At 44.9% G+C, this 26,518-nt stretch overlaps 1 protein-coding gene across 3 annotated transcripts in view; it reads right to left on the bottom strand.

Annotated features, from left to right (window-relative positions):
- Nucleotides 1-26,518, bottom strand: part of DIAPH2 (diaphanous related formin 2) — a 1,333,979-nt gene that overhangs the window by 679,204 nt on the left and 628,257 nt on the right. For all 3 annotated transcript variants that reach the window (XM_040325027.1, XM_040325028.1, XM_040325029.1), the window contains 2 exons: nucleotides 24,954-25,055; nucleotides 21,954-22,048 (listed from right to left, as the gene is read on the bottom strand). In XM_040325027.1, coding sequence (XP_040180961.1) covers nucleotides 21,954-22,048; nucleotides 24,954-25,055 — 197 coding nt within the window. The remainder of the gene's footprint in view (nucleotides 1-21,953; nucleotides 22,049-24,953; nucleotides 25,056-26,518) is intronic.

Genomic DNA, 26,518 nt, shown 5'->3' with positions numbered 1-26,518 from the left:
CCACACCAGTCATTGTGTTCCTGATCACAGCCACACCAGTTACAGTGTCCCTGATCACAAACACACCAGTTACAGTGTCCCTGATCACTGCCAAACCAGTTACAGAGTCTCTGATCACCACCACATCAGTCACAGTGTCCCTGATCACAGCCACACCAGTCAGTGTCCCTGATCACAGGCTCACCAGTCACAGTGTCCCTCATCACAGCCACACCAGTTACAGTGTCACTGATCACTGACATACCCGTTACAGTGTTCCTGATCACTGCCATACCAGTTACAGAGTCCCTGATCACCACCACATCAGCATGGGCATCCGTTGAAATTTTTTCAGAGGGGGGCGTTTCGGCAGCGGCGATACAGTCACATTTTACCCTTCGACCGCAAGCTACCTCTCCACAACTGCACCTCTGGACCCCTTTACATTACACAGCACCCCACAGCTCTGGACCCCTTTACATTACACAACACCCCACAGCTCTGGATCACTTTACATTACACAGCACCCCACATCTCTGGATCCCTTTAAATTACACAGCACCCCACAGCTCTGGACCCCTTTACATTACACAGCACCCTGGCCCCCTTTACATTACACAGCACCCTGCATCACTGACCCCCTTTACATTACACAGCACCCTGCATCACTGGCCCCCTTTACATTACACAGCGCCCCTTTCTCTTGACTGAAACATTACACTATATTGACAGTATATTTATTTCAGGTCTAAAAGAGGAACCTTTTGGAATGAGGGACAAATGGATTTGATTCCAGAAGAGGGACAGGCACTCTAAATAAGGGACAACTAGAAACTATGCCGTAGGCTACAACTCTGTGTTGTGTTTGCTCTACGTTTCCAGACTTGCTAAAAAAAACATCAGAAAATAGTCTAGTGTTACCTGTGGCAACAGATGTTGGAAAAAACAAAGCACAGGCCTGGTAAACAATATCAAACAGCGCTCCCCTCTCTCTGTCCTCTGGCGCTCGTATCGTATGTCACGGAGCTGGGTCTGTGTGCAAGGTCCCGCCCCCCTAGTTCGGCTTGTGTGATAGGCGGAACACTAGAAGACTATCAGACAAGCCGAACTAGGGGGGCAGGACCTTGCACACAGACCCAGCTCCATGATATACGATACGAGCGCGGGAGGACAGAAGGAGGGGAGCACTACAGTCGCCACTTAAAGCGGCCCCAGGGCCAGTTTGGCCCTGCTCCTGGCTCTCCCTGGCAATTCCAGGGGGGGGGAACGACCCCCCTTGCCCTATGGAGCGGACGCCCATGCACATCAGTCACAATGTCCCTGTTCACAGCCACACCAGTCATAGTGTCCCTGATCACAGTCATACCAGTTACAGTGTCCCTGATCACAGCCACACCAGTCGCACGGTCCCTGATCACAGCCACACTAGTCACTGTGTTCCTGATCACAGCCACACCAGTTACAGAGTCCCTGATCACAGCCACACCAGTTACAGTGTCCCTGATCACAGCCACACCAGTTAGTGTCTCTGATCACCACCACACCAGTCACAGTGTCCCTGATCACCGTCACATCAGTTACAGAGTCCCTGGGAGGGTCCCTGGCAGCCAGGGGGATCTGCACTGCATGGGGCAATTAGGGTACCTGGAAAACCCCCTTGCGCACACCTATAGGTACTCGGTTACTTGGGGAGCCACAGTTCAGTCTTAATAGTGTATCCGGGTTTCAGGTGGTCTGAAACCCAGACACATAAGTCAAAACCTGGACTGTCCGGGTGAATCCTGGATGGGTGACAACCCCATTGATCACCCATGGCTGATAAGCCAAGGCTAGTGGTTTTAGTTTTTGGTTGTTCTTTTTTTTTTTAAGACACAATGAAATTGGGATTTAACAAAAGGAAAAGAGGGCAGAATAATAAAAAAAAAAGGTAGAAACAAGAGAGATTTATATTGGAATACATAATGGAACCAAAAATTTTTTCTATACCAATGAAAACAAATATAAACATATATATGTATATATATCCCCTCCCTTCATTATGTTTTATTGTTCATCTGTACACTGTTCCACCATGGAAAGGAAAAAAATCTCAATTATTCTAATGCAAACAGAACAGAGACTATACAGGCTTTGAAAAAAAAAAAACAACAATAAAAGCTTTCAGATGAAAGTAAAAAAGACAAAAGTCTTCGAGCCATAATGCAAAAAAGAAAAAAAATAATGTAATGAATTCTTTGCGTGTAACTTAAGATCCACCTGTACAGGGAATGAACTGGATTATGATAATGAAGGCTCTTTCTCATGTGTCGGAGACTGAACAAACATTGTAATTTTCTGTTGTGATCAATATAACGAGGGGGTTCGGATTACATAGCCGCTTCTTTCCCATAGTTCATCGGTAGGCCGGAGGAGAATCTGATCTGGTCGTGTTATGCTTTCCCCCCAATATAATTTTTAGGTGTTGTTTATTCTTTCATCGGCATTTTCTTTGATTCTTTTTTTATTTTTTTCTTCTTCTTCTAAGCCGGTTATAAGCAGCGGCCGGTAATCCTTGTGTTGTGCTTCTCACCTCTCGCCCTGCTATTGTGCTGCTACTGGGAAAACACAAGTAGAATAGCAATCCGGAACATATATTTATGTGGAATTACTTGAGATGGGCTCTGTTCTTCTACATGGGCAATCTTATCCTCGAGAGGCGATTTTTTATTTATTTTTTGGGGTAGGGGAGGGGGGGGGGCTTAAATGCGTAGTCGAAAGAATGGCTTCAATTTAAAAGGACTCTACGGTAAAACAGCTTTTCCTTTCAAACTGACCCCAGGGACACCAACGTTAAGTAGCCTCCAATTTTCATCCCACGAGTCAGCTTAAGCCCCTTTGGTTGTAAATTGCTGGCTTCTTTATTTTTTTTTTTAACATATTTAAAAGTTTTATTGTGTTCAAGAGGAATTACACAGCAGATAGTATAAGAGGGAATCATAAAACAAAAAGAAAGCCAGCAGGCTCAATCTATTGGGTACGTGAAGAACATGGTGATCAAAACAGAAGTTTCCTTCAACCATTTTGAGAAGGACCATGATGGGTGGAAAAGGTTAGGTGGAAAAAAAGAGGAGGAGGTAGAGGATAGAAACCGAGGAAATAATTGATATCCTGGCAACAAAGTAAGCAATAAGAAAATGCACATGGCAGGTGGTGCTCGTTGGGGAGAATGATCGAGGTCTCCACAATAATTCTAGTGGTTAAAGCAGCATAAAGTTACTCAGAGGGAGTACCATAGTCAATTACTGTACTCAAAGATAAAGTAGATTTGAATTCAAACCAACACGGTAGGGTAATTGCAATAAACACAATCAGTATTCTGTTCAACTAGAGCAGTGGTTGCCATGTGTTTGTCTTTTTCTGGCCCTTGGACACTATTCTTCTAACATCAACAACGGGGTCTAATTCCTCCCACTGACATCAACGATGGAGCATGAAATCTCCCTCTTGCACCAAAGATGGGGACCCATTTCTTCCACTTACACCATTGATGAGGCACTAACCCTTCCATTGACACCAACAATGGGGTACTTTTCCATCCACTGACACCAACAATGGGACACTATTCCTATAACTGACATCAATGATGGGGTCACAATTCTTCATCCACCCAACCACAGGGGTGCTTTATCATTTTTTACTTCAATGACCATCAACCTTGAGGCATTATCTACTCCCACTGTCCACAGCCCCCCCCCCCCCTCGTAAAGTCATTAATGGGAAAGACATAGTGGAGATACGCTGGACAGGTGGAGTGGGCATCGGCTCCGCATGTCCCTCCTAACTGAAAAACAATTGACAGTAGTGATGTACATCTACATCAAGAGAGTCAACTACAGTCCGATGGACTTCCACACAGACGATAGTTTTTTTCCTGTCGGTTTTTTATCTATAGGAACATTTTAAAACATGTTTTATTTTATTTTTTTCACCGATGGAAAACAAATCGATGGGGCCCACACACGATCATTGGTCCATTTTCATCAGAAAAACCGATCGTGTGTACAGGGCTTAAGGAATATCATGGATGTAGTGGGGCCACAATAGAAGGGGTATATTATGGTATATGGTTACAGTGCTGGGGAAATATCTAGGGCATAGATGGGCCATAGTGCTGGGGGGATATCTGGGGTGTAGAGGGGTCAGAGTGCTGGGGGGATATCTGGGGTGTAGAGGGGTCAGAGTGCTGGGGGGATATCTGGGGTGTAGAGGGGTCCGAGTGCTGGGGAGATATCTGGCATATAGAGGGGTCAGAGTGCTTGGGGATATCAGAGGGTCAGAGACCTGGGGGGAAATCTGGGGTGTAGAGGGGTCCGAGTGCTGGGGGGGGATATCAGGGGTGTAGAGGGGTCCGAGTGCTGGGGGGATATCTGGCATATAAAGGGGTCAGAGTGCTTGGGGGATATCTGGGGTGTAGAGGGGTCATAGTGCTGGGGGGATATCTGGGGTGTAGAGGGGTCAGAGTGCTGGGGGGATATCTGGGGTGTAGAGGGGTCAGAGTGCTGGGGGGATATCTGGGGTGTAGAGGGGTCAGGGTGCTGGGGGGGATAGCTGGGTGTAGAAGAGTCAGAGTGCTGGGGGGATATCTGGGGTGTAGAGGGGTCAGAGTGCTGGGGGGATATCTGGGGTGTAGAGGGGTCAGAGTGCTGGGGGGATATCTGAGGTGCAGAGGGGTCAGAGTGCTGGGGGGATATCTGAGGTGCAGAGGGGTCATAGTCTTGGGGGAGGCATCAATCTAGCAGATATATTATATGCACAGGACAGCTTTGTTACTTTATGTATGTAGTATTTTCCCCACTGCTTCTTTGCTGTACAAAATGACTGTTCATGTAGTTAATGCGGAGCCAGAGGCGTTGCTAGGGGGGTGCGGGGGGTGCGGTCTGCAACGGGTGACACCCGCTAGAGGGGTAACACCATCCCGTTTTTTATTTTTTTTTATTTTAGCTGACATGTCCAGCCTGCCCTGTGCAATCTCAGCCTGCCCTGTAACACCCCAGCCTGCTCGGTGCCACCCCAGCCTGCCCTGTACCACCCCAGCCTGCCCTGTACCACCCCATCCTGCCCTGTACCACCCCAAACAGCCCTATACCACCCAGCCTGCCCTGTACCCCCCCAAACAGCCATGTACCACCCCAGCCTGCCCTGTACCACCCCAAACTTTTCCATGCCACCCTAACTTGCCCTGTACCACCCCAATCTGCCCTGTACCACCCCAATCTGCCCTATGCCACCATAACTTGCCCTATACCACCCCAACCTGCCCAATGCCACCCTAACTTGCCCTGTACCACCCCAACCTTTCCCATGCCATCCCAACTTTCCCTATGCCACCCTAACTTGCACTATACCACCCCAACCTGCCCTGTACCACCCTAACTTGCCCTATACCACCCCAACCTGCCCTATGCAACCCTAACTTGCCCTATACCACCCCAAACATGCCCTATACCACCTTAACCTGTCCTATACCACCCCACTACACCAACCTGCCACTATACCACTCTATACTACCCTAACCTGCCACTATACTGCCCTATACTATAATTTACAGGGGCTGGTTTGGGGTGCGCCCCGTGCCCGTGCGCTGCCTGCTTGGTGCTGGGCAGCCTACACAGAGGGGGGGGGTGACACCATGTTTTACCGCACCGGGTGACACCAACCCTAGTGACGCCACTGTGCAGAGCTCCACCCAAAAGGGGAAGCTCTGCTTGTCTGCCTCCTACCTACTATCTGTTTACCTGCACAATCTCTATTGTAGAGGGCCCAGAGCATTACTTTGCCCAGGGGGCCATGATGCTATCAAGATGGCCCTGCGCCCCCACAAACCCCACCGACTCGTCCTTGAAACTCCCTGTATTGCTCCTCGCTCACATTTTGTTGCGTTCCTCCTTCATGACAAAGCAACTGTAGTTTGGTAATTACCCATCCCGGGTGCGATTAGAGGCCGTTCTGCTGTCGGGAACACATGCTTTCTACCTGCAAAATTCTCCTATTCAAATCAGGACTCCAAATTTACCATCTGCCCGGCTCCGGCTAAATGAGATGATGTTTTGTGTTCTTTTTTATGGGGAAGATGTTTTTGTGCATATTGTATAACATTAACAAGGTCAGAAAATGATACTTTAATGGAAGATCGGAGAGCGGGGGAGGGATGGTTTCCTAAATAACAGGCTTTCTTTCTGCGGGCTCATTCTGCTTAAATACTTCACAGTCTGAAGAGAGGAACAGAGATTAGCAGCCGCCATCTACTCCGGGAAAAATAGACTTTATTTTAGTGAATATTAAAATGATATTGATTCAATGGAAGGTGGAAAAACGCCATCAAAAGAGAAGCTTTTTATTTCGTTTTTTTTCTATTCTCATTATTTTTTTATGCTGGAATTTATTTTTCCAGTGTGTCTTGATGTAGATCAGAGGTTTCTAAACAAAGGGCCGGATTACTGTCCTTCAGACTTTAAGGGGGCCGGACTGTGGCCATCAGGAGTACAAAATCCCCAATTATTGGTGTCATTGGACCCCATCATTGGTGTCATTGGACCCCATCATTGGCGTCACTGGGAGGAATTCTGCCCCATCACTGGTGTTATTGGGAGGAATTCTGCCCCGTCATTGGGAGGAATTCTGCCCCGTCATTGGTGCCAATGAATAAAAAAGCACCCCAAGGGCCGGATAAAATCAAGCAAAGGGCCACATCTGGCCCCCGGGCCGCAGTTTGGAGACCACTGATGTAGATCTAAAAACTTTAAATGGATGAAATTTAGTTTTTCTAAAGCACAGTATACCATACACAGTTGCTGCGCTTGTTTTTGTTTGTTTTCTTACTTTTATTTTTATCCACAATGGAAAAATATGTTTCATTTTAGATTTGTTCGTTAATCTCATCAGCTCTGGAGAACATCACCAGTGACACTAATACAGTGACCATAATATGCACTGTCACTGTACTAATGACACTGGGCAGGAAGGGGTTAAATGTGTGCCATAGGCTTTGCGTACACTAGCTCCCAAGACCTTGTCACCATACCTACTCACTCTGACCTCTGGTCACCCTGCCTACTCCTTCTATGACCTCTGGCAACCACACTAGATCACTTTCTGAGCACCATGTTCTCTGTATACTCACTCTCTGACCACTGTTTCCTTTTATTATCACTCTTTGACCTAGTTCACCATATCTGAACTCTGGTCACCCTGCCTACTCCTTCTATGACCAACACACTAGATCACTTCCTGACCTTGTCACCATACCTACTCACTCTGACCCTGGTGACCCTGCCTACTCCTTCTGTGAGCCCTGTTCATCTTTGCTCACTCTCTGACAACTCTGGTTCCTTACTCTCTGACCACTGTTTTCTCCATAATATCACTTTCTGACCTTGTCACCATACCTACTCATACTCTGACCCCTGGTCACTCTGCCTACTCCTTCTTTAACCTCAGGCCACCACACTAGATCACTTTCTGACCACCATTTTCTCTGTATATACACTCTCTGACCTTTTTACCATACCTACTCACTCTGACCTCTGGTCACCCTGCCTACTCCTTCTATGAGCCCTGGTATCCACACTAGATACCTTTTTGACCATAATGTTCTCTGTATACTCACCCTCTGACCTTGTCATCAGTGATACCTATTCACTCTGACCTCTGGCCACCCTCCCTACTCCTTCTGTGGCCTCTGGTCACCACACTTGCTCACTTCCTGACCACCATTTTCTCTGTATACTCACTCTCTGACCTTGTCACCATACCTACTCTCTCTGACCTCTGGTCACCCTGCCTACTCATCCTGTGAGCCCTGTTGACCAACCTTGTACACTCTCTGACAACCCCGCTTCCTCACACTCTGACCACTGTTTTCTCCATAATATCACTCTCTGACCTTGTCACCATACCTATTCACACTCTGACCCCTGGTCTCTCTGCCTACTCTTTCTTTGACCTCAGCCGACCACACTAAATCACTTTCTGACCACCATTTTCTCTGTACACTCACTCTTTGACCTTGTCACCATACCTACGCTCTCTGACATCTGGTCACCCTGCCTACCCATTCTGTGACCACTGTTCACCATCATTGCTCACTCTCTGACAACTCTGCTTGCTCACTCTCTGACCACTTTCTGTGACCCCAGTTCACCACCCTTGCTTACTCTCTGACTGACAACTATGCCCGTTCACTCTCTGACCTTGTCACCCCGCTTGCTCAGTTTCTGACTACCATTTCTCTGTATACTCACTTTCTGAAATCGTCACCATACCTACTCACACTCTGACCTCTGGTCACCCTGCCCACTCCTATGACCTTTGGCCACCACACTAGATCACTTTCTAACCACAATTGTTCCTGTATACTCACTCTCTGACCTTGTCACCATACCTACCCTCTCTGACCTCTGGTCACCCTGCTCACACCTTCTATGGCCTCTGGCCACCACACTAGATCACTTTCTGACCACCATTTTCTCTGTACACTCACTGTCTGACCTTGTCACCTTACCTACTCACTCTGACCTCTGGTCACCCTGCCTATTCCTTCTATGATCCCTGGCCACCACACTAGATTACTTTCTGACCACCATTTGCTCTGTATACTCACTCTCTCAACTGGTCACCATACCTACTCACTCTGACCTCTGGTCACCCTGCCCACTCCTATGACCTCTGGTCACCACACTTTCTCACATTCTGACCACCATTTTCTCTGTATACTCACTCTCTGACCTTGTCACCACAGCTACTCATCTGACCTCTGGTCACCCTGCCTACTCATTCTGTGACCCCTGTTTACCACCCTTGATCACTCTCTGACAAACAGTTCACCACCCTTGCTTACTCTCTGACAACTATGCCTGCTCACTCTCTGACCTTGTCACCCCGCTTGCTCACTTTCTGACTACCATTTCTCTGTATACTCGCTCTCTGACCTTGTCACCATACCTACCCTCTCTGACCTCTGGTCACCCTGCCTACACCTTCTATAACCTCTGGCCACCACACTAGATCACTTTCTGACCACAATTGTCTTTGTATACTCGCTCTCTGACCTTGTCACCATACCTACGCTCTCTGACCTCTGGCCACCACACTAGATCACTTTCTGACCACAATTGTCTTTGAATACTCACTCTCTGACCTTGTCACCATACCTACGCTCTCTGACCTCTGGTCACCCTGCCTACTCCTTCTGTGACCTCTGGTCATCACACTTACTCACTCTCTGACCTTTGGTAGGTAGCTCTGCTTGCTGGATTGGATTTTAACAATGCAGCAATAACTTTTTACCCCCCCCCCCCAACAAATCCTGATGTAGCATCACCACCCGCCTTCCGTAAGCGGCCTTGACGCGCCCCACTGACATTTAATCAGAGATTTCACTTTTATTCCACAAACAGCACAGACATTGATTTTATTGATTGCCAGACAAAACCACAACAAAACCATGTTAATCTTTAAATACCAAACAATTTACTGTCTCCCTCCTTCCATGCCGACAATTTATTAGGATTTTAGACTTCTTAATGCAAAGAAAAAAAAAGTTGCTCTCACTATGAAGAAAAAGAAACTAAAAAAAAAAAAAAAACCTGGTGTCCTCCCCGGCTTCCCATTAAAGATTCATTGTATTAATGATATGACTCACGTGGATGTGTTCAGTCTGAGCCAGCAACACAATTAAATATGCAACGGACACAAGTGACTCCCTCTGGTAACTAACTGAATGACAGGCAGAGGAGCCACGCTGAGACTGCGATCGGCGTCAGCCAAAAGGGAATTTGCCTCTGACGTCTCCATAATCTGTACAGATTATGTGTTGCACCTTCACACACGTGCCTTGTACTACAAGACGTCCGGCATAGAGCCTCGTCCCTATCTGATAATATGAAGTGCAAATAAAACCACCCCTTTAGGCTTAAAGCGACACTAAAGATAAACAAAAACAAAACAAAAAAAACATACATGTTATACTTACCTCCACTGTGCAGCTCGTTTTGCACACAGTGGCCCCGATCCACGTCTTCTGGGGTCCCACCGTGGCTGTCATGGCTCCCCCTCCGCAAGAGCTTTCTGCCTTAATGCGAGCGAGCTTGCATGGTGCAAAGCTTTTGCGGGCGCGCTCCCGTGATACAGAGGCGGGCATAGCCGCCGACTGTATCACTCGGCCCCGCCCCCCCGGCGCGCCGCGTCATCAAATGTGATTGACAGCAGTGCCAGCCAATGGCTGCGCTGCTATCAATCCGTCTAACCTAGCCAATCAACGGGCAGGCTGGAAACCGAAGAGGATGACGGGGATGAGCGTGGGACTTTCGAGGGGTGACAGCATCATTCAACCCACTTCCCCAGAGCCCAAGATGTCATGGAGCTGCCCCGATCTTCTGCAGCCGTATTGCTGCTGGTATTTCTCAGAGCGGATTTTCTGATGGTGACAACAGTGGACCATGACTGTACAATGTGCACTGGCACAGCCTCTTGCAGTCTCCATTAAAAGCCAATGTGACAGTGCAGGAGACCAACTGGGAGACAGGGTCAGAGCATTGTCCCGATTGTGACAACGCAGGGCCACACTTATGTAATGTTTGTTGCAACAGATGCTTGTAGTTTCCATCAAGTAACAGGGTGACAACGTAGAAGCAGAATTAGAAGAAAGGGACACAGTGTTGTCACCCTATAAAAGGAAGTGTCCTTTAAAAAAATTCCCCCCGTCCTCCTGAGTACTGCCCCCCTGGACTAATACCTATTTTCCTCCTCCTCCATCCAGGAATCTTCACTGTGCAACCCTGCCCGGCACTGCACAGCCATTCCTACAGAAGCTCCACTGCTGTGACCCCATGGCTTACCTTCAGAAAGAAATCAGGCAGTACTTGTGTACCGAAAAGGACGGCCTAGAAGGGACACTTTTGCTGGAAAGTCTGAGGAGCGGAGTTGGCCTGGGCCCAATAGTGAGGACTGCTGGGTGGAAGAGAAATCTATTTGCCCAGTTGGGTAGCATTCAAGGGATAAGGGGAAATTGATTCAACTAAAGTGGTTCTTAATTGCTGGGCTGGGCTGCCGGGCGATGACTTCCTGTCTGCCATGACAGCTACCGCTGCCACCCCAGAATTGAAGCTGGACCAGAGGATACTCCTTTGGGACCTTGCCTGTTGTGTCACTGAAAAAGAAAGACTACTATAACTAAAGTTTTTTTTTAAATAAAAGAACCCTGGCTGGAACTACCCCATAGACAGAAGAATCGGCACCCAACGGATCTGAAAAAGTTTTGGTGCTACTTTGGCACAGAAAGATATTGAAAGAGGCACTGGTGGGTGCTCATCTGTGTGAGACAATAGCTCCTGTCCTTAGGCAAGTTAAGTTCCAGTAATTAAGTCAATGATTTTGGTTGCCAACTATCCCACCAACACCAATGATTTGAACAGTTTTTCTTCCCCGGTGGCCACCGACACCAGTGATTTGGGGAGCCATTCTTCCCTGGTGGCATCTATCCCACTTACATCAATGATTTACATAGTTACATAGTTAGTCTGGTTGAAAAAAGACACAAGTCAATCTAGTTCAACCAATAATTGAACAGTTCTTCCTCGGTGGCCACTATCACACTGGCACCAATGATTTGGGGGGCTACTCTTTTTTGGTGGCCATTACCCTACTGACACCAATGATTTGGGGGTATTCTTCCCTGGTGGCCATTATGCCAATGACACCAATGATTTGGGAAAATATTCTTCCCTGGTGGCCTCTATCCAACTCACACCAATGTTTTGGGGACTACTCTTGCCTGGTGGCCGCTATCCCACTGACATCAATAATTTTTTGGGGGGGTCTACTCTTCCCTGGTGGCCGCTATTACACTGACACCAATGATTTGGGAGGCTATTTTTTCTTGGTGGCCATTATCCCAATGACACCAGTGATTTGGGGAGCAATTCTTTCCTGGTGACCACTATTCCATCGACATCAATAATTGGGGGGGGGGGGTCAGTCTACTCTTCCCTGGTGGCCATTATCCTACTAGTGGCTTCTTTCCAACTCACACCAATGTTTTGGTGTCTACTCTAGCTTGGTGGCCACTATCGCATTGACATCAATAATTTATGGGTTACTCTTCCCTGGTGGCCACTATCCCACCGACACCAATGATTTGGGGGGTACTCTGCCCTGGTTGCCATTATCCTGCTGACTCCAATGATTTGGTGGGACTATTTTTCCCTGGGGGCCATTTGCTCAATGACACCAAGGATTTGGGGAGCTATGCTTTCCTTGTGGCCACTATTCCGCTGACACCAATTATTTGGGGGGGGGGCTATTCTTTCCTGGGTGGCCATTATACCACTGACACCAATGATTTGATTTGATATGCTTCCCTGGTGACCACTATCCCACCGACACCAATGTTTTTGAGAGCTATTCTTCCATGGTGGCCACTATCCCACTCACACCAATGCTTTGGAGAGCTATTCTTCCATGGTGGCCACTATCGCACGGACACCAATGATTTGGAGAGCTATTCTTCCATGGTGACCACTATTACCCCTGACCGTGATTTGGAAGCAAATATCTACATGGTGGTCACACAACTACTAATGATTTAGGGGGGTATTCTTCCAATGGGGGGCAACTATCAAACTAACACCCAAGACTGGGGCTATTAATACATTTTAAATACATATTCTTCATTCTGATACTTTAAATGCATGGATTTTTATTGTTGGAGCATGGAATGTTTTTGAAAGAATTTACAGTGCCCTAGTCTTTCCAAATTGAGAACTCTTGGATTGAAGGACAATTGGGAACCATTGGATTGAAGGACAATGGAGAACCCTTGGATTGAAGGACAATTGAGAACCCTTGGATTGAAGGACAATTGAGAACCCTTGGATTGAAGGACAATTGAGAACCCTTGGATTGAAGGACAACTGAGAACCACTGGATTGAAGGACAACTGAGAACCACTGGATTGAAGGACAACTGAGAACCACTGGATTGAAGGACAATTGGGAACCACTGGATTGAAGGACAATTGAGAACCCTTGGATTGAAGGACAATTGAGAACCCCTGGATTGAAGGACAACTGAGAACCCCTGGATTGAAGGACAACTGAGAACCCCTGGATTGAAGGACAATTGAGAACCCTTGGATTGAAGAACAATTGAGAACCCTTGGATTGAAGGACAATTGAGAACCCTTGGATTGAAGGACAATTGAGAACCATTGGATTGAAGGACAAGTGAGAACCCTTGGATTGAAGGACAACCGAGAACCCTTGGATTGGAGGACAACTGAGAACCTTTGGATTGAAGAACAACTTAGAACCATTGGATTGAAGGACAACTGAGAACCATTGGATTGAAGAACAATTGAGAACCATTGGATTGAAGGACAATTGAGAACCCTTGGAATGAAGGACAATTGGGAACCATTGGATTGAAGGACAATTGAGAACCATTGGATTGAAGGACAATTGAGAACCATTGGATTGAAGGACAATTGAGAACCATTGGATTGAAGGACAATTGAGAACCATTGGATTGAAGGACAATTGGGAACCATTGGATTGAAGGACAATTGGGAACCATTGGATTGAAGGACAATTGAGAACCATTGGATTGAAGGACAACTGAGAACCCTTGGATTGAAGGACAACTGAGAACCATTGGATTGAAGGACAATTGAGAACCATTGGATTAAAGGACAATTGAGAACCATTGGATTAAAGGACAATTGTACAAAGGTCTTTAACCCACCAGTTCGGTCTGTGGGAGGACACCTAGGCAGAATTTTACATTCAACAATGAAAGCATTGTTTTTGTCCTTAACCTACACAATACAGTGCAGTAGCCGTGGTGCTTTTGTATTCCCTTAAAACAATAAAACGTTAGACACCAGAATAGCCCTTCAAAGCAAAATAAAAAAATGTCACTCTCAGTTAAACTTTTTTGTTCTTTTAAACTTTGCCTCCATTGTCTGGCTACCGCCGGTGAACAATCTCACCTACACGGAGGTGTCAACTTGAGCGTTCTCAGACATTTTTCCTTGTTCCCATTTCATATTTTTATATCAAATCTTGAGACATGAAATTTCTGCTCTTCAAAGTAATTCTTTCTTATTTTTTATTTTTTTACAGCTTCTCAACTGCTCTTAAAAGTGTGATTAAGTGTTAAGATTAAGAATTTAATCACAGCGCTTGGGTGAGGGATGCATGCTGGCTTTTTCCATTTGATAAAAGAAGCAAAATACTTAAAATGCGGCTGAATAAAAAAAAAAAAAAAATAAACTTTAAAAAGAAGAAAAAAGAAAATGCTACAAAATGACTGAAAAGTGTTTTGTATATTCTGAGCATTTATTTTTTTATGGTTTTCACATCATCACAGTTATTTCTGTTTCTTTTTTACTTACTAATATGCGGCCAGCCTATTCGAATGTACATGAATCATAAATAAATATAAATGTTTGTTTGCTTTGTTTTACAGTCCTCTAAATGTGTTTTATTTATTTTTTAACATTCTACAAACTAAAATGGAAAAAATATTATCCACTTCAGCTCCAGAAGATTCTACCCGCTTAATAATCAGGCCATTAAATAGTAATTGCATGAACATGCAATGTTGTACCCAGGGGCATTGCTAGGTGCCAAAAAGACCAGGGGCTTCAGCCTGAAGCCAAGCCATACACTGACCTGACCTGTCCTGCATACACTGACCTGACCACACTGACCTGACCCGACTACACTGACCTGACCCGACTATACTGACCTGACCCGACTACACTGACCTGACCTGTCCTGCATACACTGACCTGACCACACTGACTACACTGACTACACTGACCTGACCTGACCTGCATACACTGACCTGACCACACTGACCTGACCTGCATACACTGACCTGACCCGACTACACTGACCTGACCCGACTACACTGACCTGACCCGACTACACTGACCTGACCCGACTACACTGACCTGACCCGACTACACTGACCTGACCCGACTACACTGACCTGACCCGACTACACTGACCTGACCCGACTACACTGACCTGACCCGACTACACTGACCTGACCCGACTACACTGACCTGACAACACTATACCTCCCAACTGTCCCTGATTTGGAGGGACTGTCCCTGATTTGGAGCAATGTCCATCTGTCCCTCATTGTCCTCATTTTGGTCTGATCTATAAAGATGTATATAAAATGCACTTTTTATCTATCAAAAACTGTTTCTCAGTGCTAAACCTTTCATCCGATTTCTAAATTGCTGCATTTGTAAATTCCAAAAGCCAATATAAAGAAATCGTAGTGGTAAAAAAAAGCACTTGTGGATTTAACCAATCTTATTTTTTTTGTACAATTCTCCTTTAAGGGGGCGTGGCAAGGGGTGTGTCCTATGCCTACATACTTTTGCTGATAGGTGTCCCTCATTCCCATCTCAGAAAGTTGGGAGGTATGCTACACTGACCTGACTACCCTGACCTGACTTGCATACACTGACGGTAGTGACCTGACCTATATACACTGACCTACCTGACATACACTGACCTACCTACACTGACGGTAGTGACCTGACCTATATACACTGACCTACCTACACTGACGGTAGTGACCTGACCTATAGACACTGACCTACCTATACTGACGGTAGTGACCTGACCTATAGACACTGACCTACCTACACTGACGGTAGTGACCTGATCTATATACACTGACCTACCTACACTGACGGTAGTGACCTGACCTATAGACACTGACCTACCTACACTGACGGTAGTGACCTGATCTATATACACTGACCTACCTGACATACACTGACCTACCTAAACTGACGGAGAGGAGAGCCGCCCGTTTTTTTTTTTAAATCGATTAATCGACTAATTTCGATTAATTATAACGCACATACAGATCCAACTACATTTAGCTTATCTCCTTGCAGGCTGATTCCCAGTGCAGCTCCCAACCACTGGAAACATGATTAGCAGGATACAAAAAACACACAAAGGCAGCGCTCGATGGGAATAGCTTTAAAACTTTTATAGTCTTTAAGTAAGTAACCAAATAAATATTGCACTGAAGATAAAATCGATGTAGCTACATAAACTGTAAAAATGGTGCGAGTAATACCAAACGGTAGCAAAAGCAGTCATAAAAACATGTAGCTAAGTATGATACTGGTATAAAAATGTGTACAACGATACCACTGCTGAATCCAGATGAAGAGAGGTTAACATCAGTCCGTCGGCATGTAGATGTCCCATGAAGGGAATTATCACAACTCCCAGTGGATGGTTGTAGAATCCCAGGTTGATAGAGGGAAGTGATAGAGGGAAGTGTAATAGCCCTTGCGTGTGGCAGATAGTAAGGTCCAGCCGGCATGCAGATATGAAGGCACAGCAAAGGAGCCCTTCAGATGGACACGGCAAGACCCGCCGGTGTCATCACCAGATCTCCGACGGAACTCCCTGAAGGCCCGGAAGCCGGAGGAGAGGCGAGTACCAATCAAAATAATTTTGATCGATCAAAAAAAATAAAGATTAATCGATGAATTAATAGTTAATTTTCACAGCCCTAATATATATATATTCTATTTTCTCTATACATTTTGGCCAAAATGTATTCTTCTGCTACATGTCTTTGGTAAAAAATAAAAAAAATCCCAATAAGTGTGTATTGATTGGTTTGGTAAGTATACTGGGATTGTTATTTATTTTTATTTATTTATTTATACAAGTAATGGCGGTAATCAGTGCCTTATAGTGGGACTGCCATTGCATTAGGAGGCTCTTTACCGAGATCATTGATGCGGTGTGTCAGACTGACTCACCGCACCACCGATCGCCGCAATGAGCCCCCCCACGGGTGGGCAGCGGCTGTTATGCTGTTAGGATAACACAACCACTTCCCGGGACGTCAATATGCTATTGACCGGGCGGGAAGTGGTTAAAAGACGTGTATTAAAAAAAACAAAAAACATTGCGCTTGTAAGACCGCTGCGCAAATACTGTGCGACATAAAATACTGCAATGACTGCCATTTTTTTTCTAGGGTGGCTAAAAAATATATATATAATGTTTGGGGGTTCCAAGTAATTTTCTAGCAAAAAACCCCCCTGATTTTAACTTGTAAACAACAAATCTCAAAAAGAGGCTCGGTCCTTAACCACTTAAGGACTGCCTCCTGCACATATACGTCAGCAGAATGGCACGGCTGGGCACGGTACATGTACATGTACCCAGCCGTGGGTCGCGGGCGCGCTCCCGCGTCCTGGTCTGAAGCTCCGGGACCGCAGGACCCGATCGCCGCTGGGGTCCCGCGTACGGACCCCGGAGCTGAAGAACGGGGAGAGCCGCGTGTAAACACAGCTTCCCCGTTCTTCACTGTGGCGGCAGCATCGATCGTGTCATCCCTTTTATAGGGGGACACAATTGATGACATCACTCCTACAGCCACACCCCCCTACAGTTGTAAACACACATTAGGTGAAACATAACCCCTTCAGCGCCCCCTGTGGTTAACTCCCAAACTGCAACTGTCATTTCCACAGTAAACAATGCATTTTAAATGCATTTTTTGCTGTGAAAATGACAATGGTCCCAAAAATGTATCAAAATTGTCCGAAGTGTCCGCCATAATGTCACAGTGACGAAAAAAATTGATGATCGCCGCCATTAGTAGTAAAAAAAACCAAATTAATAAAAATGCAATAAAAACTATCCCCTATTTTGTAAACGCTATACATTTTGCGCAAACCAACCGATAAACGCTTATTGCGATTTTTTTTTACCAAAAATTTGTAGAAGAATACGTATCGGCCTAAACTGAGGAAAACATTTTTTTTTTATATATATATTTTTGGGGGATATTTATTATAGCAAAAAGTAAAAAATATTGAATTTTTTTCAAAATTGTCGCTCTATTTCTGTTTATAGTGCAAAAAATAAAAACCGCAGAGGTGATCAAATACCACCAAAAGAAAGCTCCATTTGTGGGAAAAAAAGGGCGCCAATTTTGTTTGGGAGCCACATCGCATGACTGCGCAATTGTCAGTTAAAGCGACGCAGTGCCGAATCGCAAAAAGGGGCAAGGTCCTTTAGCTGCATTTTGGTCCGGGTCTTAAGTGGTTAAGTGGTTAAAATACAAGCAATATGCTTTCTACTTCTATTGTTTACTGTGTCCTGCTTTCCACACATGAGAAGGAAAGCGATGGCGAACGCACAAAGGGCAAACACATTCGTGAAAAAAAAAAAAAAAATCTGCAATAACCAGGAAAAGTCATGAAACAAGAAACTGTTTAAAAATGACAAAGGAAAAAATGGAAAATAGACGGGAATCCGATTCCCTTTCATGTTAAAAGACTAAACAGCAATGGCCGTACCCCCCGCGCGGCCCGCAGCTTATTTATCAGCGGAAAACCAGCGCACTTATGTCCATTACGATCCTCAAATCCGTCCAAGTAATGGAAACGCACATCAGTTATTGAAAACAGCCAATTACTGGGCATAAAGCAGGGCAGAGAGTAATAAGATACAGATAGTGCAGCTACATAAAGCACTTTGTGAATTCCACACGCTGCGCACAAGACAAAGTAATTGATTTTCTTTTTATTTTTTCTTCTAGGATGAAACAAGTTATCACTAAAATATAGTCCATTGCTGTCAGTTTGACAATTTAATTACCTTCATCTATCTGATTCCTTTTCATTCTGAACTGGGAAAAAAAATGGCGAAGCTTGGCAACAGAAAAGTAAACTGGACTGAAGCTGCAATTGTCTGCCCAGAGGAGACGGAACTTTTGGAAAAAACGTGAGGCCGCGGCATTCTCCGGAGGAAAGAAAAACAACGTCCATCCGGGTATCTTCCCGAGTAAAAAATAGAAGTGTCTTGTACAATTGGTCAAGAAAGTTTTTATTTTTTTATTATTTTTTTTTTCTATTTATTTTTTTAATTTAATTATTTTTTTTTTTATTTGGTTTGAAAAGTTTGAGTAAATTAAAGCCTTATAGTGTGAGACTAATTAGGAAATTTGTTTTACCTTTACAACCCCTTTTAGGATTATAATTTTTTTTTTTATTTCTATATATTTATTTTTTATTTGAAACGTTTATTGAAAATATTAAAGCCGTATAGTGTGAGATTAAATCCAGACTAGATTCAATAAAATGCCTTCGGATGTAATCATAATCACTCACCATACAAATAAGTCTGAAGAAAGGACAGCCCTTCCCCGAAACATGTTGTCTGTCTTTTATTCTATAAACTTTAAAATCAGCTTTAAAACTAGTTGATCATTAGTATCGGAGGCTCTTCACACTACTTATGAAAATGTAATATCTGTTGAGTGGTCCATTGACTGCCACTGATTGACCACGACTGGGTCACCTTTTATCGTGCCTTCATTGTAGAGCAACGTCCTCAAAAGGGGAAGTAACTTTAGGATTATTACGTTTTTTTTTATTTATTTTTTATTTTTTTATATATTTATTTTTTATTTGAGATTAAGATTGAGATTAAATCCAGACTAGATTCAATAAAATGCCTTCAGATGTAATCACACACCATACAACTAAGGCCCCTTTCAGACGTCCGTTCCGCCTGTCCGTTCATTACAAGTCCGTTAATGGACTTGTAATGAATCCCTATGGGATCGCGTCCGTTAGCGGATGGAGCGTCCGCGTCCGTCGGGATCCGGTTTTCGGACGGAAGAAAACCCTATTTTTCTTCCGTCCGGCGGAACGGAACTGATGCAGACGGACAGACGGTCCGTCTGCATCCGGTTCCCCATAGGGCAGAGCGGAGCTCAGACAGGGCGGTCCCTGCACTGTGTGCGGGGACCGCCCTATCCGCCGACAGCTCAGCGGGGATCCCCGCTGAGCCGACGGAGCGGACGAAAGAAACTGAAGGGACGTGTGAAAGAGCCTTAAGTCTGAAGAAAGGACGGCCCTTCCCCGAAACATGTGGTCTGTCTTTTATTCTATAAACTTTAAAATCAACTTGAAACTAGTTGATCATTTGTATCGGAGGCTCTTTACATTACTCATGAAAATTAAATATCTGTTGAGTGGTCCATTGACTGCCACTGATTGACCACAACTGGGTCACCTTTTATCGTGCCTTCATTGTAGAGTAACGTCCTCAAAAGGGGAAGTAACTTTAGGATTATTACGTTTTTTTTAATTTATTTTTTATTTCTATATATTTATTTTTTATTTGAAACGTTTATTGAATATATTAAAGCCGTATAGTGTGAGATTAAATCCGGACCAGATTCAATAAAATGCCTTCGGATGTAATCACCAGAGCTTTTTTTCTCAGAAAATAGGTGCAGGAACTCAACCACGACCCCGTTCAGATTTCACAAACAGTAGAAGGGTCTTAATGGGGCATTAAATACCAGGATTGCATTACATACAGAGTACAGAGTTCAGGGGGGTTACACACAGAGTGCAGAGCTGTCTCTTGTAAACACAGAAACCAGACTTCTGTGTTTACAAGTGATTGTGGTGAGCAGGCACCAAAGGGTCTGAGCCAAAGGTGGTGAAACTGAGTTCCCCCAAGTTCCCCCTGAAAAAAAAGCCCTGGTAATCACTCACCATACAAATAAGTCTGAAGAAAGGACGGCCCTTCCCTGAAACATGTTGTCTGTCTTTTATTCAATAAACTTTAAAATTTAGCTTGAAACTAGTTGATCATTTGTATCGGAGGCTCTTCACATTACTCATGAAAATTAAATATCTGTTGAGTGGTCCATTGACTGCCACTGATTGACCACAACTGGGTCACCTTTTACCGTGCCTTCATTGTAGAGTAACGTCCTCAAAGGGGAATTAACTTTAGGATCATTATGTTTTATTTATTTTTTTATTTCTATTTATTTATTTTTTATTCAATTTTTTTTTTTTTTAAATGTATATTAAAGCCGTATAGTGTGAGATTAAATCCAGACTAGATTCAATAAAATGGCTTTGGATGTAATCACACACCATACAATTAAGTCTGAAGAAAGGGCGGCCCTTCCCCAAAAACCGTGTGCTACGTTGTCTTTGTGTACCGACTTTGGCTTGTCTCCGACTACTCCTGTTTGCCTGTGACCCTGACCCTTGGTTTTTCTCGTCTGCTTGTTGCCCCCGACCTCGGCTTACCCTTCACTATCCCTTGTATGCCGAGTGGCTGCTTTCCCTCCCTCCCTACGGAGCGTGACCTAGGGGACTCCGGGGGCTGCGACCTGGATCCAGTTGCAGCGAAGGCCATCCTCACCACTAGAGGCTCTGGTGAATACCAACTGGATCTTAGATTCCGCGCCCTGGGGAATCTTGGGCTCAAGCTTCCTGTAGGGTCCCTGTTTGTGCCCCAGTGAACCTCTCCTCCATATCCACTCTGTGGTCTATCTGCAGCAGTCTGCTATAGGGTTCACTACCTGACTCCAACGGGGTGCACTTGTCACCTGGCCACAACCACTGAGGAGACAGTGAGCCAGGAGGTGTGGCAGCAGCCAGAACATGACTGCAATCCAGGAAAATTCTGCTCTCTGCTGAATGCTGAGGGAGGGGGGCGGAGTCACATGGTTGGTTGCTGGGCGGTCCTAGCAACCAACCGCCGCTGGAATGTCAGTCAGTGATGTGCAGGAACCGGGACTGCCGCCGGAGTACAGCAGCGCTACACCCGGTAAGAGATTTGGGGATATGGGCCCCAGATTCAGGGCTATAGCCCCAGAAGCCACCCCCAAGCGACGCCACTGTGTGCTAATATTTTATATCATGTTAATCACGATGATGTATAATAAAATATAATCATGATAATAATCATTATAATTTATATCATGATTTTTTTTTTCCCCAGGAAACATTAGGAATTATTTTATTAATTTATTATTAATATTACTACTACGATAAATTATTATTATTATTATTATTAGTAGTAGTAGTAGTACATTGTTTTATTATTATTCATTACCTGGATTAGCGACTCTGACAATTTTTCTTCATCTACTTCTAAAATGATGTTCTTTATTTCGTCATAAGGCATCCGAAACGATCCGAGGAAGATGGCTGAAAAGGTATAACACAACGTAGATCAGAAATAGGAAAAGTCGGCACAGATAAAGATGCAACTGCAAAGACGGAAATGACTGTGAGTAATAGCAAAGAACAATATATTAGCTGTCAGATTGATCAATGTAATGTTATTAAGCCAATACGCAGGGCTAAATGCAGCTTTCACAAGGCGCCTGCACATATTTTATTTTCTTCCTTAAGCCTTGTTCTGCGTCGGGGGCCACTCATCCTCAGAGCACATCTATTACCCGCCAATCCGACTTGGTGCACTTTAAAATACCGTATTTATCGGCATATACCGCGTGCCGGCGTATAGCGCGCACCCCAAGCTGAGGAGGAAAGTTTAGGGAAAAACTTACATTTTGGATGTCTTGCCCGGCGTCCATCAGCGGCCTTGCGTGGGTCCGTCCAGCCTTGCGCGGTGGTCCGTCTGCTGTCTTGCCCGGCGGCCTTGTCCGGAATCCATCTGCGGCCTTGCGCGGGGTCCGTCGAGCCTTGTGGGTGTCCGTCTGCGGCGGGGTCCGTCGAGGGGTTGCAGCGTCGTGTGTTCGAATTTGGCATGCTGTGCAGAGCCGGATTTCCTGCGCGCTCGGCTCCTCTCGCGTGGCTGCGGGCGGAGCCGAGCCTGACCGAGTGCGCAGTACACTCGGCTCGGCTATGTTGGAGACAGCGGGGATTGGCGGGGTATTGGCGTATATTGCGCACCCAAGATTTTCCCCTGATTTTAAGGGGAAACAAGTGAGCGGTATACGCCGATAAATACGGTAATAAAAATCTCTGCTTAAGAATAACCAACAACTACGGAGTGAGAAGACCTACCCAATCCATTCCATTTACATCCAGCACTACCCATTTGCTGGTAGATCCAAAGGAGATTGGAAAATCAGATATTAATATTAAGCTCATTGGAACTTTAAGATAAAACCAGCTAAATACATCCCAGGTGCAGCTCTGACTCAGCAGAATAGGCATGCGCACAGGGTGTGCCTGGTGTGCCTGGGCACTCCCTAATCACCCCATGCGCATTAGCATTATCGCTCGGTGTGGCGGCAGGAAGATGGGATCTCCCTCATACCAGCTCTGTGTTTTTACGCAATTCTCTTTCACTGTGCCGGCATGGAGATCAATGTGCCTGGGTCACATATATGTGTAGACACTCACAAGTGTATTTGAGCTTTACAAAAAAACAAAAGTGTAGCGCTAATTATATATGTGAAATAAGAAAGACTACATGAGTAAGTCTTATAAACATGTGATGATAACACCAAGAGTGCTCAAAAAGTCCATATATTGTGATATCAAAATAAAGTCTGTAAAAACTCAAAATCAAATAAAAAATAATCCAACTAAGAGTGACTTCGTGTTGATAGTAATGATGAAAGTTAGCTAGTAGATCCACCACCAATATATAAATGGGAGGAGGGAAGGGGGCGGAACCAAAGGAACATGTTTAGAGGAGGGCAGGGGGCGGACCCAAGGGACATGCTCAGAGGAGGGTAAGGGCGGAACTAAGGGACATGCTCAGAGGAGGGAAGGGGGCGGAACCAAAGGAACATGCTCAGAGGAGGGTAGGGGGCGGATCGTGGCTGACGTCATTTATATTTTTTATGTAAGATTTCTTTTTAAAGGGGTCTTTTTTGCCTTTGAGGATTTCTATCCTTATTGCATATATATAACTTTTGGTATTTAGGAGTCTGCCCTTTGATAGTATTCCGATCGAATGTGTTTCCCTTTTTCCCATTATGATCGAATCTGTCACTTTTTTCCATCATGGTGCAGTTTGTGCCTTCCTTTGCTGACAGTCTTTGTTGTCTAATTAGGATTGATGGGAGGGCTTGATTTCTAGTGGGTGTGTCATGGCAGCCACAGGCTTCTTATACCTAGACAGCGGGACGTTTGCATGCTGCCTTTTTTCACCCCACGCTGATGAAGTCCTGCTCATAGGGACGTAACGTCGTACGAGGGGAAGGGGCCACATGTGACGTCAACCGCGATCGCCGACCTGAAACCCATGCTCTTATGGATGTTTTATGCTGTTTCGCTGCACTCGTTTGAGAGTGCTTATACAGTGAGTGTATTCGTTTTTTATTCTTAAATAAATGTATTTTGGCTTCAGAGAGCACTAGATTTCCTCTCCTTTGTTTTTTATGCCCTGATTGCCATGTCCTGATCCTGAGTCTGACTGATATCGTGGTTCTACTGCTGCATTGCTTGCTGTCCTCTGAGAACAGGTGGTTCTCTGATTATGCTTTGTGACCTATTGCAGGTCGAAGTTGTAAGGTGAGAGGCCATTCCTGCTATTTGGTGGAGGTTCCTTCTGGATATCACCCTTTGGATTTTTGCACTATTATATTCCGATTTGGATCATCTTTTTGCACTTGAGCACTTTATATGGACTTTATTATATAATTTTTAATTATATATCATATATCATATGTTTTAACTTTCTGTATGTATAGTTTAAAATTGTTTTGCGCTGCACTATTATTATTTTATGTCAATGTGAGGTGTTTTATTTGAATTTACCTTAGTGCTGGCTTGCATTTTTTAGTTTATATTTACATTCCAGCGCTGAATAATTTTTCTTTATTAGGGGGCGGAACCAAGGGACATGCTCAGAGGAGGGTAGGGGGCGGAACCTAGGGAGATGCTCAGAGGGGGGTAGGGGGCGGAACCTAGGGAGATGCTCAGAGGGGGGTAGGGGGCAGAACCAAGGGACATGCTCAGAGGGAAGGGGGCGGAAACAAAGGAACATGCTCAGAGGCGGGTAGGGGGAAGTTCCTGCACCTATTCTGTGAGAAAACAAGCCCTGGTTTAGACTAGGATTGGTTGCATATTGTACAGCATTGTGATATTACAGAGGCCTGGTAAGGTAGTAGGAATGTAGGGGACAACTCACAGAGGTTTTGGGCTGCTTTGCCGTCGAGAACTCTCAGCTCCTTCACTTTTTTCTTGGCTAGCATTGGCTTCTTCTCCTCCTCTTCCTCCACCGCTTTCTTAGCTGCAAAACAAGAGAACAAGCATTATTTATTTTTCTTCTATCCCTATATACTGTGTCTTGTGGTCTGGAGGTTAAAAAAATATTTTAAAAAATAAAGCACTTTCAAAAAGGACAATGGAAATGCCCACAAAAGGACCCCATTATGGAAAGCAAACACCCCAATGTATATTCTATGAGGCATTGTGAGTCTTTTAAACATGTCATGTTTTTGGAAAATATGGAAAGATAATGAAATCGCATTTTTTTACTATTTTTTTTACACATTTTTACGGTACTGACGAGGATCCACTGATAGGGTGGCACTGATCAGCACTCACCGTTGGGCACTGATGTGCACACTTGGGCACTGTAGTGACACTGATGAGCATTAATAGGGCACTGTAGTGACACTTATGATCATTGTAGCACTGATACGCATTCACTGATGGGCACTGATAAGCACTGTCAAGCACTGATGAGCACTGTAGTGGCACTGTAGGGCACTTATGAGCACTGTAATGGCACCTTAGGGCACTGATGAGCACTGTAGTGGCACCGTAGGGCACTGATGAGCACTGTAATGGCACCTTGGGCACTGATGAGCACTAAAGTGGCACCGTAGGGCACTGATGAGCACTGTAATGGTACCGTAGGGCATTGAGCACTGTAGTGCACCATAGGGCACTGATGAGCACTGTAATGGCACCGTAGGGCACTGATCAGTGCATTTGTATAGCACTTTCGCTGTATAAATGACAATGGTCCCAAAATAGTGTCAAAAGTGTCCGATGTGTCCACCATAATGTTGCAGTCACGATTTAAAATAAAAGCTGATCGCCGCCGTTACTAAAAAAATTTTTTTTTAATAAAAATGCAATAAAACTATCCCCTATTCGGTAGACACTATACATTTTGTGCAAACCAATCAATAAACGCTTATTGTGATATTTTTTGCCAAAAATATGTATTAGAATACGTATCGGCCTAAACTGAGGGAATTTTTTTTTTATATATATATTTTTGGGGATATTTATTATAGTAAAAAATATAGAATTTCAAAATTGTCGCTCTATTTTTGTTTATAGCGCAAAAAATGAAAACCACCAAAAGAAAGCTCTATTTGTGGGGGGGGGGGGGGGGGGTGGACGCCAATTTTGTTTGGGAGCCACGTCGCTCGACCGCGCAATTATCAGTTAAAGCAAAATTGCAAATAAGGGGCCAGGTCTTTAAGCTGCATAATGGTCCGGTGCGAAAGTGGTTAAAAAGAAAAAGCCTAGCACTAGCTTAAAAATGATGACGTATTATAAAATTACCGTATTTATCGGCGTATAACGCGCACTTTTTTCCCCTTAAAATCAGAGGGAAATCGTGGGTGCGCGTTATACGCCGATCCTCGCTGTCTCACAGCGCCGCCATCAAACTCCAACAAAGACCGAGCCGAGTGTACTGGGCACTCGGCTAGGCTCGGCTCCGCCCGCAGCCAC

Source organism: Rana temporaria, chromosome 9, assembly GCF_905171775.1.
Source record: "Rana temporaria chromosome 9, aRanTem1.1, whole genome shotgun sequence".
NCBI lineage: Eukaryota > Metazoa > Chordata > Amphibia > Anura > Ranidae > Rana > Rana temporaria.
Note: the sequence above shows the minus strand (reverse complement) of the source record. Positions and strands in the feature narration are given on the sequence as shown.